This window comes from Lutra lutra, chromosome 5, assembly GCF_902655055.1.
Source record: "Lutra lutra chromosome 5, mLutLut1.2, whole genome shotgun sequence".
Taxonomy (NCBI): Eukaryota; Metazoa; Chordata; class Mammalia; order Carnivora; family Mustelidae; genus Lutra; species Lutra lutra.
Genome location: NC_062282.1, coordinates 109799495 through 109817348, shown reverse-complemented (window position 1 = coordinate 109817348; position 17854 = coordinate 109799495). Strand labels below are relative to the sequence as shown.

Here is a 17854-nt window from a genome sequence, read left to right as displayed (position 1 = left end):
TTTAAGATGTTTATATGTTTTCTGACACTTATCTATAGGTCCAACAACCAGAGAGAAAAAAATGCCTCAACTTCCTTCATATTTGATGTGTTCTTAATTTAAAATACAATGCTGGCAGCTCAGGAAGCAAAGAAAATCACCTAATCTTTTTTAAAGATTTTATTTATTTGAGAGACAGAAAGTGAGCACAAGCAGGGGGAGGGGCAGAGGGAGAAGGAGCAGCAGGCTCCCAGCTGAGCAGGGAAGACCAACATGGGGCTTGATCCCAGGACCCTGGGATTATGACCTGAGCCGCAATCAGATGCTTAATTGACTGAGCCACCCAGGCGCTCCCACCTAATAGAAATTTCAATCAGATTGTTTCAGATATCCTAAATCCCCTAATAGTCTCAAAATTTGAGACACTAAAAATGGTGCTGACTCAATATGCTACAAAAATTGAGATTAGTAATCGAGATATAAACACCCTCCCCAAATCTCTTCAGATATGTTTGCACCCTTAATTACCTCAATAACTGAAAATCAAGTGATATTTACATCAATACTCAATCTCCTCAGAGATAAGAGAGACTAATCTGAACATTGGGAGGCCAGCACTGGACTCTGTGACCCCTACCTCCCTATTAACTCTGCTAGCTGAGGTTCATTTGGTGCATCTCCCAAGCATGTTATCGTAGACTGGCAACCTACTCCTGCTGAGCGGGAGCTTGATATTTTTTAATTCATGAATTTACACCCAGAAAGGGTAATACATGTGTATAAACAACATAAGCGTTTCTGATGGCCTCACTTTAAAGAGGCAGACATGTTATGAGGATGATAAAAATCATCTCTTTTCCCCAACTTGAGATAATCCCCTAATAATGCTATTCCTTCAAGTGGAAAGAAGGTGTTTAGATAGAGTCCTCTAGTCTAAGTGTGCTCAAAGAGATATCACCAAGTGTGAGCTCTTCTTACTTACAGAAAAGCCCTAGGGGACTTTGCAACTTCCAATATTTAAAGAGCACGGGCTTTCCTGGAGAACAATCAAGTAAGTTTGACCTTCAAGCATTTCTGAACAATGAGATAAGATAAAGAACTATATGAAAGAGAAGTAAGCCAGGTTACTCAGGTTTCAAAGTTGCTTAAAAATATAACAAATAAACAAGAACCAACCACAGGCAGTATATTTATTATTCTTTTCACTTTACTTCTCCAACATTGTGAAGGCCTTTGACAGATGATAGATAGATAGATAGATAGATAGATACCAAATATCCTAACACCAGAAAAATGCTTTGGTCAGAATCAAGGATGTAAAATTTAAGTAAAAGCTTTGAGTAAAGTAAAACAAATGCCTCTCATAAATATGTTTATACTTCTTTTCTAAGACCTCTAAATTATCACTGGTAAGGTAAACTTTACCAGCACCATTTTATTTTTAATTATGTTACTCCTTTCTTCAGTAGTCAATAGCAGTTTCTGCTCACCTCTTCTATCTGACTTCTTCAACAGGGCGTTTGAACGGTCCTATGAACTGTCCCATATTTATCCTCTTCCTTCAGTTCTCTGTTAGAATTCTGTGCTGCCTTGGAGCCCAGCAACTCCATGTCCCCATCTTATTATACTCCTAATTCCTGGCTCAACTTCTGTTCAAGAAGAGCCCTCCGACCCCCAATTTGGAATGCTTCTAAATCCTCCTTTGAACTTGACCTTGCATTTATGAATGATCCAGCTAAAGCCCTCGGTTCTCCAGGACATCTTCTGTAAAACTCCTCAGCCCAAACTGGTTGTATCTTTGATTCGTATGCCACAGGACTTAGGTCATATCATTTCTTATGTATAAATTCCTTAGCTGTGTTTGTATTTTTGTCTCACTGCCCATTCTAAATTTTGTATTCTGTAATTAAAGTGTGTGAAGAGATCCTTTAAACACGAATGACCTTCATACTCTTGCCACTCAACCCCTCTTTGAGAATTTTGTTGGCAGAATGTCTGCTCAGTTTTTTATCATCAAGAAGGAAATCGTTAACATTCTATTACAGTTCAATACTTCCTTTGAAAGATGTGAATTTTGGGCTGAAGAAATTTTGTCCTTTGATTGCAGTAGCAGATTGAATACTGAGATACAACTAAAGAATCATACTGATAATGCAAACAGTAAAGACTCTTCTGGATATAAAAATCCAGATAATCTAAATGGGAAGACACAGTTTCAAAAAAAAAAATTTTTTTTTTAATCATTCACTTTCTTTCCAAATCCAGTATTCCATATAGGCTTATATCAGGGTGGTAATCACCATTTTTCTTAATGTAAATGTATAATGAACAAAGTCACTTCGGTAGTAGAGTCAAAAGAATCCCTAAGCCAGGGGCGCCTGGGTGACTCAGTGGGTTAAAGCCTCTGCTTTCGGCTCTAGTCATGATCCCAGGGTTCTGGGCTCTCTGCTCAGTGGGGAGCCTGCCCCCCCACCAATAAATAATAATAATAATAAAATAAAATCTTAAAAAAAAAAAGAATCCCTAAGCCATAACCATATGTATTTTCTTATAGTTTCCACATTGATATAGAGAAGGTAACATGGATACAGCAAAGTGAGGTATGCAGTCTGGGTAATTCAAGACATATTTTCCACCCCTTACCCTTACTTCTAATTCAATTACAATTATTCCTGAAACTTTTTTTAAAAACATGTATTTTAGGGGCACCTGGGTGGCTCAGTGGGTTAAAGCCTCTGCCTTCGGCTCAGGTCATGGTCCCAGGGTCCTGGGATCAAGCCCCGCATCGGGCTCTCTGCTCAGCGGGAAGCCTGCTTCCCTTCCTCTCTCTCCACCTGCCTCTCTACCTACTTGTGATCTTTCTCTATCTGTCAAATAAATAATTTTTTTTTAAATTGAAAAAAAAACATATATTTTAATGATATTTGATTCTGTTTTCTTCCTTACTTACAGATGCCAACATTCATTTTAACATTTAGGACAAAATCTACCTTTCCCAAAACGTGATCAAAGAACACCACTTCACTCAAAGGAGACTGAATCAGACATATTCTTTTTCTCCTTAAAATTGGTAAAGTATAGCTTAACTGGCAGAAGCTTAAAGCATCCCCTTCCACAGGACTACCTACTTCAGCCAGCTGTCTGCAGGTCAGAAAGCCTTTACTTTACTGATGTTCAATGCTCACTGTGTATCAAAATCACACTTTTAAAAATACAGATATCTAGTAGTGAAAAATAAATGAAGGAAATTTAAGAAAACAAACTAACCAAAAGTACAAATGTCTGAGCCCTCCCACTAGAAATCCAAATTCAAGTTGTCTGATGAGGGATAGGGACATGGGCATTTTTACTTAGAGGCTCCTGGGTCATTCTAATAGTCAGCAAGGGTTGAGAATCGGTGTTGGCAGTATTTATGCACTGGGCCATTTCCTTGTGTTTCTCAAACCCCAGTTCTCAGAATGGCGTCACTTTTGGTTAGCTGCCTGGTGCCTGGTTAGTGTAGCTCTGGGCCCTCCCAGGCAAGCTGAGTGGTTGCTCAGTAAGGGAATGAGTGTCCAGAGTTTCCTGTGAAGCAAAATCTAAAGATGCTTCTTCTATTAATTTATTTTATATCATGTCTAGTTTTCTCTTTTTACTAAAACAAGCAAATAGTCTTTATTATATGTTTTTGCTTACTAATTATTTCAAGTTGCCTTCCCTGTTAAGCAATAGATTGCGTTATCTTCTTTTCTCCAGCCACACAATAGCTTGACTGAATGACTTTATTTCAACACCTCCAATTATTTCCTGGAAGTGAGTGTGAAGAGATGCGAGGAGAATGTTTCATCTGCAGACAGTAAAATGGCTTCCCTACAGAGCAGAGTAAGGTGAGTGTGCAGCATAGTGAAAAATGGTAACTATAGTATATTCCGTTATACTCTACAGAAATATACCTTAATATATTTCCTTTTCCTTTTTCAACTTAGGAAAACCAAAACCTTCAGAAACCTACTCTTTGCAGCACATGGCCAAAGCAACTTAAATCACCCTGTGAGAAACCAAGAAGACTACAGGACAAAGCCAAAAGACGAAGCCACCAGAAGCCGGTCTTTTATACACGTGTGCAAGCACACCTGGACATAATATCATGACACAATATGTCAAATTTTTATAGACACAGATGCTGAAATATAATTAAACTTTCCCTCTCACTCCAGAGAGTCTTCCTTTCACACTTCCACTTTAAATTATTTATGGAGAAATACTTTGTTGACTATTACAATAATTCCAACAAGTATTTAGAAGGCTTATCATAATTTATTTTCCTTCCAAGAGTCGAATCATTCTTTTTACGACAATTACAGCCTTCTTACCAATAGATAGGTGTTTCCTCCTGATCTGTACTCAAAAAGTCTAAACACCCATGTACCTCTCTAAGGAACACCATTTTTAATACAATAAAATAGGTTCTCAGTTGTTCACATGATGGCTCTGGGATGAAAGACTATTTTACATTTTCTATCACCTCAATTATGGTGTTAAAAAAAATTCAAAGCACTTTGATACAAATGAAAAAATATATCAGCAGTTTTCACTAAAACACATCCCCAATCCCTACCTCTTGGCCAACGCCCCCTTCTTGGAATCATTCTACCAATGAAACAGCTGAATAGGCAACTCTTCTCGTACCTGACTGACCTCCCTCACTGAGGTGTAATGTCACACATTTTGTAAACTGATACAAATAGGCAATGCCTTATTAAAAATATACAATTTTCAGCTTTACGTCATAAAAATGAAACACCAGAGAGCATTTCTTTTTCCTTTTCTTTTATCCCTTTTGCTCCTTTCACGATGCACGTCTCTCCCCTTGGCTACATCCCTTCCCTCAGAAATGTTCTGAACACTGTCTGGGCCCATGAATACATTTTTTATTCACTGCACAAATGAATGATCTAAGACCTATTAAGAAAGAAGAATGTAATCCCTGTGTAGAGAACTGGGGGTTTCCTTGACAACAACAAAAAGACAGCAGGGAATGTCCATGCATTCCATGAATATGCAAGAAGAGACTAGGCCTAGTACCTGGAAAAAATTTATAAAGAATTTGTGAAAAGATCTTTTTCTTTGGAAAAAAAAAAAAATTAAATGGGTGGTTATCAAAATCATAAGCCCAATTCTCACACATGAAGAAATAGCAGAAAGCTAATGAATTCTACATATAGGTGCTGTAGAATCAATACTACATTTAAATTTTAAATAAGGGTTGCAGCTGCCTCTGATTTGCACCCAAAATGGCATCACCCTAGATAAACACAATTCATAGAGGATTAAAATTTTAACAAGCTCTTACAATCACAGGGATACTACAGTATAGTTATATTTGGCTCCCTGTGGGTCTAAATCTGGAATTTTTCAGATAATTTAATTTTTTTTTTACCTTTTTCCAGTACAAAACAATCTATAAGTGTCCCTACACGTTGAAGTCCAGAATAAAACAACTGCTAACACAGAGAGGGGATTAATTTGAACTTAGTAGTCCCCACGTGCCAGGCACTACGTGGAGTCCTTTGTTGTCATGGGAATATTGGTGTGATGTGCCTACCACAGCGACCGAAAAGCCCTCGAAGAGATCCCTTCCTCCTCTAAGAAACATGGTGAGTTTGTGGTATCATTATACATTTTAAATGTTATAACAACTGAGACCTCCTGAGATAAAGCAATTTTTAAGACCAAACAGATGGAAATCACAATGCTGACAATGAACCCAGGCCTGTTTCCAAAGGCTCCTTCCAGGACGTCAACTACCTCTGCCATCGATCTTATGGGGCTAACTGACCACCCATCCACATTCATTCAGAGAATCACAGAACGTGCTTCAAGAATCCAGTTCTAGTGGAGAATCTTATGTGTGGTCATTACTTGACTACTTGTTGAATAAATAAGAAAACATATATCTGTGTATTTTGTGTATAGGTGTATATACATGTATGTGTGTGTACATGTACAAACGTGATCATTTCGTTTCATGATCCCTGTGGTTTGGAAAAAAGAGTATGTGTCAAAGTTTAGGAAACATTCCTTCTACACAGTAATAGCCATTAGGTCTAATTTGCTGGCAAAAAAATTCTGACGGTGAACCTAAGAAATTTCTGGGTCCACACTGCAGATAAGCGAAGGAGAGACTGACTCCAGACTCACCAACTTCTAGCACTTGCTTCTGTAATACTACTGAATTAAGATGGCGTAAGCCTTTAGCTCACCTTTTAGAGTACACAGCCCACTCTTTAAAAAGCAGTTCCATGCCATTTAACTTTACAAGTTATACGTGTAACTCTGAACCATGATACTTCATGGGAATATATTTTGAAAAGTTAAACATACTTAACCTACAGGAGATGCTGTATTTGTCAAAAAGCATGAATCACTGAAACACAGGAACGTCTTATGAGAGCACTCCCTCCTGAAGAAGTTGGCTGAATATTTGGTGTTCACCCACCTGCACAGGTTTCTAGGTGAACACTAAGAAGGCATTCATCTTCTGGAGTGGGCCGTGCCCCTCTGTCATCCAAGTGTGATTTAGAAAAATGCCTGATTATGCTTGTGGCTCCTTAGCTCCACTGATGAATCTCTGCTGGGCAGCAAGAGGCTGGCTAATAACTGGCTTCCAGTCATTTGTTTTTGATCTTCTTCTCCAACAAGGACTAGCTGAAGTTTCTCCCTTCTCATAAAATAGTCTCTGGCTTCCTGTCTTCATTGATTCCTTCCTTCGTGGATCTCAACTGCCATTTGTAGTTGGTATCACGTTACCTAGTGTATAACTATATTTTTCTGTACTGTAATTATACCTGATTGTGTTAATGCTGGCTCCCCAGAATGCGTTTAAAGTCCTTGGGAGCAGGGCCTATGGTTTATGTTTATTTTGTGTCTCTTTTAATATCTGTCAAAGGACTAGGCATGCTGTAGATTTAACTAAAGATAAATCTTGCTTGGGGCGCCTGGGTGGCTCAGTGGGTTAAGCCGCTGCCTTCAGCTCAGGTCATGATCCCAGGTCCTGGGTTCGAGCCCCGCATCGGGCTTTCTGCTCAGCAGGGAGCCTGCTTCCTCCTCTCTCTCTGTCTGCCTCTCTGCCTACTTGTGATTTCTCTCTGTCAAATAAATAAATAAAAAATCTTTAAAAAAAAAAAAAAGATAAATCTTGCTTGACTGTGCTCTGCTGGAAGACAGTCTGTGCCTTTCTCTCAAGTTCACTGCCAATGACAGCTAAGTGACATTTGTCTTTAGATAATGCCCCACCTCAGTAGTAGTTTCGAGAACTCCTAAGTTGTAACTGCAAATGCTATTTTCAGAAAGAAGAGGCTCATTTTAGGAAGATAACAAAGATAACAAAAGATAGCTTTTTAGCTATCTATGGAACATGTCTTTTATTAAACTTCAACCTGTGAAGAAACAATTTCAGTTTCTTCAATTTTTCCTCGAGGTGAGTGGGTTAATCAAACATTCATAGAGCATTTTAAAAATTGAGGGTCTATTGTGTGCTTGTGTATGTGTGTCTACATGTGAGTGGTGTGCACATTATGTGTGACATACAAAATACTACATTTAGAAGGAATTTTTTGAAAGGTAACCTTTGATCTGCAATACAGGGTTAAACTCACTAATCATTTAGAAACACTAGGGTCAATTTTTTTCTTCAAAGTGTAGAAACAAAGGGAAGATATAGCCTCCTCCCTTTTCATTTTATTTGACTAATGGAAGAGGAACTTAATCCTTTTCCAGATTTCAGGCAGTAAAGGAGGGATGGGAGAAGCCATCCTAATTCCCTGCAGAAAGAAATGTGCTTCTCTGGCAGGGAGCCACAGTGGAAGCCCAGCAAAGAGAACCACTCATGTGTGCAAGCACCAGCCCCAACCAATTTCAGGGATGTGCTCCAAAATTCTACCAGGAAGAAGCAGCCCAGACCCAGGGCTACCAATTTCAGGGTGCTGTTCTCTTGACACAGCAGGTATCTGAACAGCATACATTGTCCCCCATATTAGCAGCAAACTAAACCTAAACACGTGCCTCCATTTGCCCACTGGCAATACTTTCCCTAGTTGTCTCACAACCGATCTCCAACGCTTAAACATGAAAATAGATGTAAATCGTGCCCTGAAAGTATCAAGCTCTGCAAGCTTGATGATGACTGAGCTCTGCACATGCATGTGATATTCTGAAATGTAACTATGTACTACCTTGATGACACATAGGCATCAGTGAGATTGAAAGTAGATTTGCAGGTGCCTGGGTGGCTCAGTAGGTTAAGTGTCTGCCTTGGGCCCAGGTCATGATCCCAGGGTCCTGGGATGGAGCCCCGCAAAGAGCTCCCTGCTAAGCAGGGAGCCTGCTTCTCTCTCTCCCTTTGCCTGCCCCTCCCCTTGCTTGTGCCCATGCTCTCTCTCTCTCTCTCCCTCTTTCAAATAAGTAAATAACATCTTTGGGGAAAAAAACCCCTAGATTTGCCTAACTTGCTTTATTCAGCATCATACAAAGTTATTCAAAGGTAAATATCAGTGGACGCGTATGATGATAGTGAGAAAAAGTATTGATAATCAGACCAATTTAAAAAATGCTTTTGGGGCGCCTGGGTGGCTCAGTTGGTTAAGCAGCTGCCTTCGGCTCAGGTCACAATCCCAGGAACCTGGGATCGAGCCCCGCGTCGGGCTCCCTGCTCAGTGGAGAGCCTGTTTCTCCCTCTCCCTCTGCCTGTTGCTCTGCCTACTTGTGCTCTCTCTCCATCTCTCTAATAAATAAATAACATCTTAAAAAAAATGCTTTTACGTTAAAAAGATCAATTCATTCAGGAATGAATAATTGTTGCTGATTGCTTTTGAATTAGCTAGATGACAGTATTCTTTTTCTAGCCATGGTCTGAGGTACTTATTATTTTAGAAACTACCACAAGTTAAGAGAGAGGTCCCAAGAAATTGGGGGTCCTGATCTCCTTTCTCAAACGTCAACCAGAACAATGCAGCGTTGCTGGTATAGTGGTGAGTGTAGCTGCCTGTCAGATATTAACCAGGGGATATAACTTTTTATCTCCTCAAGATATAGTGTTCCTAATAAGGTTTTATTTGAAGAAAGGAATCTGCTCCTATAATAAAAAAATTTTAAAGTAATTTTTCTATATAATCAATTCTATCAAAATGAAAAATATGTGATTTTGAAAAGTTATATGAAGCAATCTCATATAAACATTGCCTTTTAAAAAACAATGATTGTGAACGCAATGAGATAAATACTGCCATTTTGCCAGGTGTCTATTTCCTGTTCTCAGAACCAACACCCTTATTCTTCATTCTCTCCCCAATGCCTTCAGCTTTATGTACATTTCTCCAAAGTACAAACAAAAATGCAGGAGGAATTAATCATATAAGAGTTATTTCTCAATGATATTTCTCCAAAGTACAAACAAAAATGCAGGAGGAATTAATCATATAAGAGTTATTTCTCAATGATATAAGCAATAAGGTGCCATAATTTTCAATACAGAAACTGAGCAAAATGAATTCTAAGATAGAGGTCAAAATTATTTCTCTAATCTCTATTATTAATCTCTAATATCTCTATTAATCTCTCATTAATCTCTAATATCATTATATTAATAATTTCATCAATATTTTAATATCTTTATCACTTTATAGTTTAGTATTGGCTTTACACCTGCCCTGCACTTAGATATAAATTATAAAACTAGCAAAAATGAATGTTTTTAATCTCATTAATCTCTATTATCATTATATTAATAATTTCATCAATATTTTAATATCTTTATCACTTTATAGTTTAGTATTGGCTTTACACCTGCCCTGCACTTAGATATAAATTATAAAACTAGCAAAAATGAATGTTTGATGAAAAAACAACATCGAGCTGGCCTGACAAATACTATGGAATATATATGAACTTATTAAAAAAACTAATAAACCATCTATTTTAAGGTTATAACTATGAGCATTTGCATAATAATGTTTGAATTTAATATCTGTACATTTCCAAATAATTCTTTGGTTTAATGATAACAGCACACCAGTTTTTAAAGACATTCACAGTTCTGTCACACTAACTTGTGACATTTTTGATGATTTAGAGGAGCGTTCTTTAAAAAAAAAACAAAAAACAGAATTGAAGAAACTATTCCCACACCACTAAATCCTGCAGACTTCATATGTGTTCACAAAGAAAGCCTTTCAATAATTTTTCATAATGCAGGTGTGCAAATTACTCCTGAACTAGACAGGAGTCATGTTTTCAGTATCCCCTGAACCACTGTTAAACACACCCCATAGCATTTTTCAGCTCATAAAACTTTTATGAGCTGAAAAGTTCCTTCAGATTTTTTTTTTTTTACTGCTAACTACAATTGCCCTCCAGCAACAGTACCTTAAGTTGCTATTAAGATCCATTTCAGCAAATATAACATAAACGTTTCTTGAGTAGCATGTTTCGTTTCATGGTAGTTAAAAAAAAAAAAGTCAAGATTTATGAGACTTGCTGAGCATAGCAAAAAATTATGAATGCCTTGGTTTAGTGTAGCATGGGTGGCATTTTTGCTTGCTTGAATATACAGTATATGTAGAGGTCGGTTCTGTGTTTGTGAATAGATTTATACAAGTTCATACATGAACCAAGGATTTTCCAATCTGGAAAAATGTGCCTTGACACATAAAGAAGTTGGTTTCCAGGCACATATATATTTTTCCTTATTAATGTACACCTGCCTTAGAACCCATTAATTTAACATCTGCTTTAACATTTTCCCTTGCCAAAGTTCAAGATGCTTGAAAAATTAAATTTCTCATAGAAAACAAGTAAAATTTGTAAAAGTAAGCAGCTGGTTCTGAGTAAACCTCATTGTCTTGTCAAGAAATAATCAACACTTTTAGTCTTCAGAAGAATGACATATATAAAATATACAAAAATGACAGATGAAAGAGAGAGACAGAGAAATGAGGGAGGGATCTAGATAGATACAGGCTCTACACTGACGCACCCCACCATACACACATTGGAATCTGGTCCTGATGGGGATACCCAACAATTCCCTTTCCACAGAGTATTCTGACCTACTGTTATCAACGCTGAAGAAAAACTGGTTTGAAAGCAAATCATGATCCCATGTTTTAAAAGTGGAAGAAGGAAGAGGACATACCTAGGCCTGTTTCTCAGACCCAGTTGAACTAAGTTAACAACTCCAATATAAACACGCACCTTTGTATAAATGGGTTCTGGATCAGGTGACTCAGACCCTCTATTCAAGTCACCATTTACCAACTTGGATTTTTTTTTTTTTTCTGATGACTGTCAATGCTTCCAGGGAGATTGAGTTGCACATCTTCTATTTTATAATTTGATCACCTTAACCTTATCACAGTTTCCCATTTTAAGAGATTTTAAATGCAGACTAGTTTTTACTGTTTTCGCTACTATTTGATTCAACTTAGTATCTACACTAACTTGAGAGTCATCTAAATTGGGAAAAACTTCTGCATAGTCATTCACTCAAGCATTTTTAAAAAATTCTAAAATTAAGTGCTAGTAGTAATTCCCTTTCACTTTGGCTTTTTGTTTTTCATAGTAATATTGTCTTGTCACTTTTCCAACCCTACTATCATCAGTCCTCATTTCCACTACTTGTCAACTCATCTTCTCCCTCTGATCCCAGTTTCAAAAGGTGGAAAAGGAATGTAAGAGGCAGGAGACATGATATCGTTTCCAAGAAACGGCTTCATTAGCAGGACAGTGATGTCCAATCCTGGCCTCTTTCAACCATATGAGAAAGTGGAGATTAACAGTAATACTCTGGGAATGTATTTCCTTCTATTCATTGCTCCGCAAGAGCTTTTACATGAGCACATTCTGGATACTAGAAGCATGAAGTTTCCACCTACAACACTGGAAGCAAGCTGACATAACAGAGTTACCTGTTTGTTTCCAACAGGTGCACTCCTGAACACTCTAATGAGGATAGTGACACTCTTAAGAAAATGACACCCCGAAAGGAATATCCCAACAACAAGAGAGAAATTGTGGTGCTAAAAAAAAAAAAAAAAAAAGAAAGAAAGAAAAAAAAAATTCTTCTAGCCCAACCTCTTGGACCCCAGTCAAGGAAAAAAATAACTATTCATTCTTTCAATTCACATATTCAAACTAGAATACAGCAACTTCACTCACAAATCAGTGATCTCAACTTCTAAATTAAAAAGATACAAACCTGAATTGATCTATTAAACTGTATTCACTATGTGTCCTCAGCTCAGCTTACCAAAGTCAAAGATGGTGTGGTTTGACCTTTAGGAAGGAATAAGTTATGTTCGATAATGAAAATTGCAAATATTATTCAACGTTAAGCAGCAGTTTTTAAGAATTTTTGCCGGAGAGAAAAATAAAATATTTGAGCAGAATAGAAGGCAATCGTAAAAATTCCTAGAGATGAAACAATTAAATCATAAAATAAATAGCATTTTAGGGAACAGAGGTAATGCTGACATACCCATATCTGAAATTTTATGTGACACAATGAACTACAGCATTTTTTTTTTTTTGGGACTGAGCTAGGGTGCATTTGTTCTAAACATGTAAAGCCTCATTAAAATACCCAAGGACAACAGCTTAACAGTATGCTGAACTGGTATTAAAATAACATTTCAACTACAGGCAAGCTATACAACAAACCTATAAAATCCTGGGAAAGAAATAAACCAAAGCAAACCTTTAGACATCCTTCTACCAGCCCAAGACATGTGCAATACAGTTTTAGCTGTCCACAATGTAAGTACTGAAGGTTAATAGTTAAAGACCAATGGAATGTTAACACAGTCTAGTACTACACTTGAGTAGTAATGCATGGAAAGACACTGAAATTAAAACACTTTGTTCTGAATGTTCTGAAGTGATGTAACAGTGATGATTGGTTATATTAGATGACAAAGCAGGGCTTCTTAGGACTTTTAAAACACAATCGTATCTAACATTCTTCCAAATAACATATTTTTCCAATTCTTGTACAAATATATGAAGCTAAAATACAGAATTTTTTTTCACACTCCAGTTATCTTCTAATGGCAGCATTTGGTATGTTGATTTTTTTTCCCAAAAGTAATTTTCAAGATAAAATGCTGATTGCCTTGACTGGCATGTCTAGAAAGCAAAGACTTACCTGTCTTATTTTCTCTGACCTCAATAATATAAACATTAATGTCGGGGTGGAATTTTGTCCCTGCTGGGGGTTCTGGAGTGGAAATTTCCTGAGGTCTGAGGGCCTCTTTGCCTTCCACAGTGGGTGGTCTTGCTGGCTGTGTAGCAGAGGGAGTACTTGAAGTTGTGAAATACTCTCTGTCAATATCAGTTTCTGTTTCCTTCCCTACAACATCCTCCAGGGTAGTGGGAGGAACACGAGATGTTGATTCTCCGATGATTACCATGTCACGGGTTGTTTCTTCTCCAGGCTCCCTGTCAATGAGAGGTGGTTTCTCAGTGGGTCCTGGGGATGGCTTGGATGCTGATGTGGTGTGGGGTCTTTCTATTGAAGTGAAGGCAGCTGTGATATTACTTGGAACTGTGGCTTTAATTGTTGAAAATTCTGGGAGTTCTGTGGCTGTGGGCTTTTCGAATAATCCTGAGCCTATATCAATATAATCTAGGAATGCTTTCTCTCTTTTCTCAGTAGTGGTTTCCTCTATAAGCTGGGTAACATGGGTGCTGAAAGGTGATACAAATTCCCCTGGACTAGCACTTTCTGTCTCATACTTCTCTTCAGGCTCTGGACTCAAAGACACTGTTGGTCCTACGCTTGGTGTTAGGGTTACCACTTCATCTGTTTCTGCTTTGTGCTCAGGGACAGCACCGGGTGGATAATACATACTGTGCTCAATTTTTCCAACTGGAGTTGTTTTGACAACTGGGACTCTCTCAGAAGCTGTCACCAACCTGTCTTCAGAGACTGTGTATGGTGGCCTGTCACGCTCTTGTTTACCCACAGTTGTTGTTGCCTCCTCAGCTGTGGCAGCTGTAGAACTGAGAGTAGGAACTGGCTTCTCTGCAGTTGCTTCTTTCCAAGGGAATTCTTCCTGACCTCTTCCCTGTGTAATTTCTATTGTTGTTCTTACAGTTTCAGGGGAAATGGTTGCTTCTAGATGAGTCTGATTAAGGACATGTATGTCTTGAGAGGGTTCACCTAGAACTTCACCTTCTGGTGGAACAGAAGGTACCAACACTCCCCATTCTGTCTTGGGAATTACAGAAAGAGGAACAGTATGGGAGCTGTCTACATAAGCAGTAGGTTCTTGGGTGCTACTATAACTAACAAATGCCAATCCTTCCACGTCTGAAGTGTCTACAAATTGGGGGACAGCAGATACTGGCTTAGAGATATCTATATCTTCTCCTTCATCCAAAGCACTTCCTTCTGTGGTTGCATAAATAACTTGGCCTTCCACACTTGTGGTAGGTAGAACTCTTTCCTTGGTTGTAGAATCTCTCAAAGTCAGCTTTTCTGCAATACCAATTAATGTAGTTGGCTGAAATCCAACTGTGACTTTCCCATGCATGTCTGTTGTATCTTCCTTAGTAAACTCTTCTAATGGCTTTTGAGTACTATCTGGGGTAAGAGTAAATTCATCTCCTTCATCTTCAGTGAAACTTGGGATTTCCTTATCCTTCCCACTCACTTCTGTAGTGGTGAGTAAGGCAGGGGGCAATTTTGGAGGACCTTCATCTTCTGTGGGCTCTAAAGGCTTTGCTGTTGTATTATCTTCATCCCATGCCCATTTTGATACAGTGACCACCTCCACAGTTATAGTGCTGTGGCTCACATTCAGTGTTGTAATACCCTCATCATACTTTGTAGTATCTTGATAGCCATCTGTGTCCAATTCAACCAGTGTTGTTGTAGAGTCTTCCTCCGCATCTCCTGCCTCTGTTGGCACCACATGTAGCTTTGCTGTTGTCAGTGTTGGGGAATCAAAAGATCTGGTTATTTCCACTGAAGGCTCTGTAAGATGAATTTCCTCTGAAGAAGCTGTAGAGAACTTCATTCCAGGGAAGCCTTCCTCCTCTGTCTTTCCTATAAATGGATCTTTGGTGATCTTTTCCTGTATCTCATCATCAGTGTAAGTAACTGTTCTCATCTCTGGACTAAGTATTTCTGTTCTCTCTCTTCCTTCTGCCATTTCTGTTTGTGGAGAGGGATAAATAACTGTGGGTATTCCCTCGACTAATCTTTTATCACCAGAATAAGGAAACAATTCTACTTCTGTACGATGCTGTGATGGGAAAGGTGTGGTGGACACATACTGGCCAAAAAAATCTTCAGTTATCCTTCCATTAGTTTGTTTCTCTTCCCAGTTGTCTGTGGATGATCCATCACCATCAGGCATAGTTACAGGTGAAACAATTGTAGACTCTGATAATGGCTCCCTGTCCTCTAGTGGAGTGGAGGTGGTATCTTCTGAAGTCTTTGACACTGTAACAACTTCGGGTATTTGGCTAAAGGTCAAGGTGCTCTGAGCAGATCTAACTGTAAATGTTCTGTCTTCACCGTCATCTTCTCCCACGGTGAATCCATAGAGGCTTGTGGTCATAGATTCAGAAATAGGGCTTACTGTTCTCTTTTCAGTTTTGGAATCCAGGGTCATTGTTGTAGACACAAATGGTATTTCAGTTACAGACAATTCCTTGGAAGGAATGTGCTTTGAGATTTCCACTGATGTTACCAAGGGACCCACTTCTATTTGTTCAATCTGTGTAACTGACTCTTGGGTTTGTATATCTTCCCTGACACCATCCCATGAATCGGTAGCATGATGGGAGATGACAGCTGTACTCTGGGGTACTTCTTTCTGAATTTCAGGTATGTCTGGCTTTCCAAGTGGTTCTAAAGCTGAAGGTGAGTAGAAGTCCATATCCAAAGGCTTCATGGAAATCCCACCAGGTGTGGATGATTCGGTGGCTAATCTGTGTGTGACAGCTTGAGCCTGAACTATGGTTTTCTGCTCAAAATTGAATATATTTCCTACAGGAGGGGACTTTGTTGTAATGATAGGTAATTCAGTGATTACAGGGATGATTGGTGTTGTTCTTTCGGGTACCATTTGTAGTTCTTCAGAAAGATTGGATGATGGAGTTTCTGTAAGAATATTCAGTTCGATGGTTGTAGCCTCTGATATATTCTGTTTAGCTAGAAAAATAATTTCAAAGAGTTGATTAGACAAGTCACTAATAAAAAGTTGTATGTCCAGTGTTTGTGAAGTGCTGCTGTGTATATTGGGGTGACCCAGAAGTGTTCTGTGATGAAGGGCATCTAGAAACTATAATTACATTAACTCAAGGGCAGACATTTGAACATATCATAGTCACAAACTCATCACTTGTTTTACATGGTAAGGCTTATCACTGCTTTCACCCATAAGGATGAATGGCTGCTTTCAGTTAAGGAAAATGAATATGTTGTAGTTTTAAGACAAGGAGAAGTCCAAAACCATATAAACGCAGAGTTTGGAAACAGTTGCTAGGTTACTTATCAGAAACTACAGCAGCAACTTGGGGTCTACTAGGAAAACGTGGTAATAGTGTTCTGAAGGCTTCTTCTGTCGCTGCCTCTTCTCCCTCCTTCTCATGCTGCACTCTGTCTCAGGGGAGAGGGAGTGCCTCAGATTGCAAAACAACAAAAAAGCCACATCAAATGTACCCGAGTTACATATAAGCTATTACATTGTCCGTAACGCGGAGGGCTTCATAAAAACAGGATAATAAACTTTTTAGTACCACCCTTCACTTGAGTCCAGGTGTTGGGACATTTGTCTTCACCTTCATTTCAACTCTGCAGTGTAGTCTTGGGTTTCTAATAAACAATAAGACATTTCTGGCAGAGGCTGCTTGGCATTTGTGATAGATCCACATTTTGCTCTATGTTCTACACACTACGTTTGTAACTCTTACAAGGGTCTTGGTTCCAGGCTTACTTTAGCATGAAACGCAAAAGTCGAACAGGAAGTGAAGTACCCACATGATGTATTTTAGGTCTGTAATTACAAATCACTGGAAACAACCCTGAGCATCAGAAAGAATGGGCTCAGGCAATAAAAAGTAACATGTCATCATAAAATGCTACATTATAATACCTCCAGATTTACAGAGGATGGCCTCTCCTTTTTAAAGAAATTTAAACTGAGTAGTTAAGTGACAATGTTGTAGACAAGATTCTTCTTCAGCATAGGGAAAATGCAGCAGAGCTTAGCATGCAAAGATTTTGTTTCTTAAAAAAATTGGATTTTCAAAAATCAACAACTAGTCACCACTAAACTCAGAAAGAACTGTTCTAAAGAAACCTGTAGTCATTGTCTCACCATATCCGGTATGATTTAAAACTAGCTATATGGGAGAATACCTGTTCTCCCTGATGAGAGTTGTCACATCTGTAGTATCTGTAATATCTGTGTCTAACTCTCAATAATTCCCCAAACAGTAGTCCTTGGAAAACTAAACTAGGTATCTTTGCACTCCACCTATCCTGTCAAAACTTAATTATATTAAGGCAGTGAAACTGCTGTGTCTGATACAAGAATCATAAATATATGTTGTTATGTAATTGTCCAAACCCACAGAACGTAGAGCACAAAGGATAAAACTTTACCTACTATGAACTTTGATTATGGTATGTCCATGTGTGTTCATCAGCTGTAACAAATGCACCATTTTGGTGGGCAATGCTCATAATAGGGGAGGCTGTGCATGACAAGGGACAGGGGTACATAGGAAATCTAACTACTCTGAAACCTAAAACTGCTTTAAAAACTAACATCTATCATAATAATTTGAGGACAAAATGATGTGATTTTGTTGTAAATCAGACTTGAGT

The 17854-nt window shown here is 38.4% G+C and overlaps 1 protein-coding gene across 3 annotated transcripts in view; it reads right to left on the bottom strand.

Annotated features, from left to right (window-relative positions):
- VCAN (versican) overlaps positions 1-17854 on the bottom strand; it is a 112152-nt gene that overhangs the window by 48658 nt on the left and 45640 nt on the right. For 2 of the 3 annotated variants that reach the window (XM_047730414.1, XM_047730417.1), the window contains exon 7: positions 13157-16174. The exons of the other annotated variant lie outside the window; for it this stretch is intronic. In XM_047730414.1, coding sequence (XP_047586370.1) covers positions 13157-16174 — 3018 coding nt within the window. The remainder of the gene's footprint in view (positions 1-13156; positions 16175-17854) is intronic. 3 annotated transcript variants of the gene reach the window in all.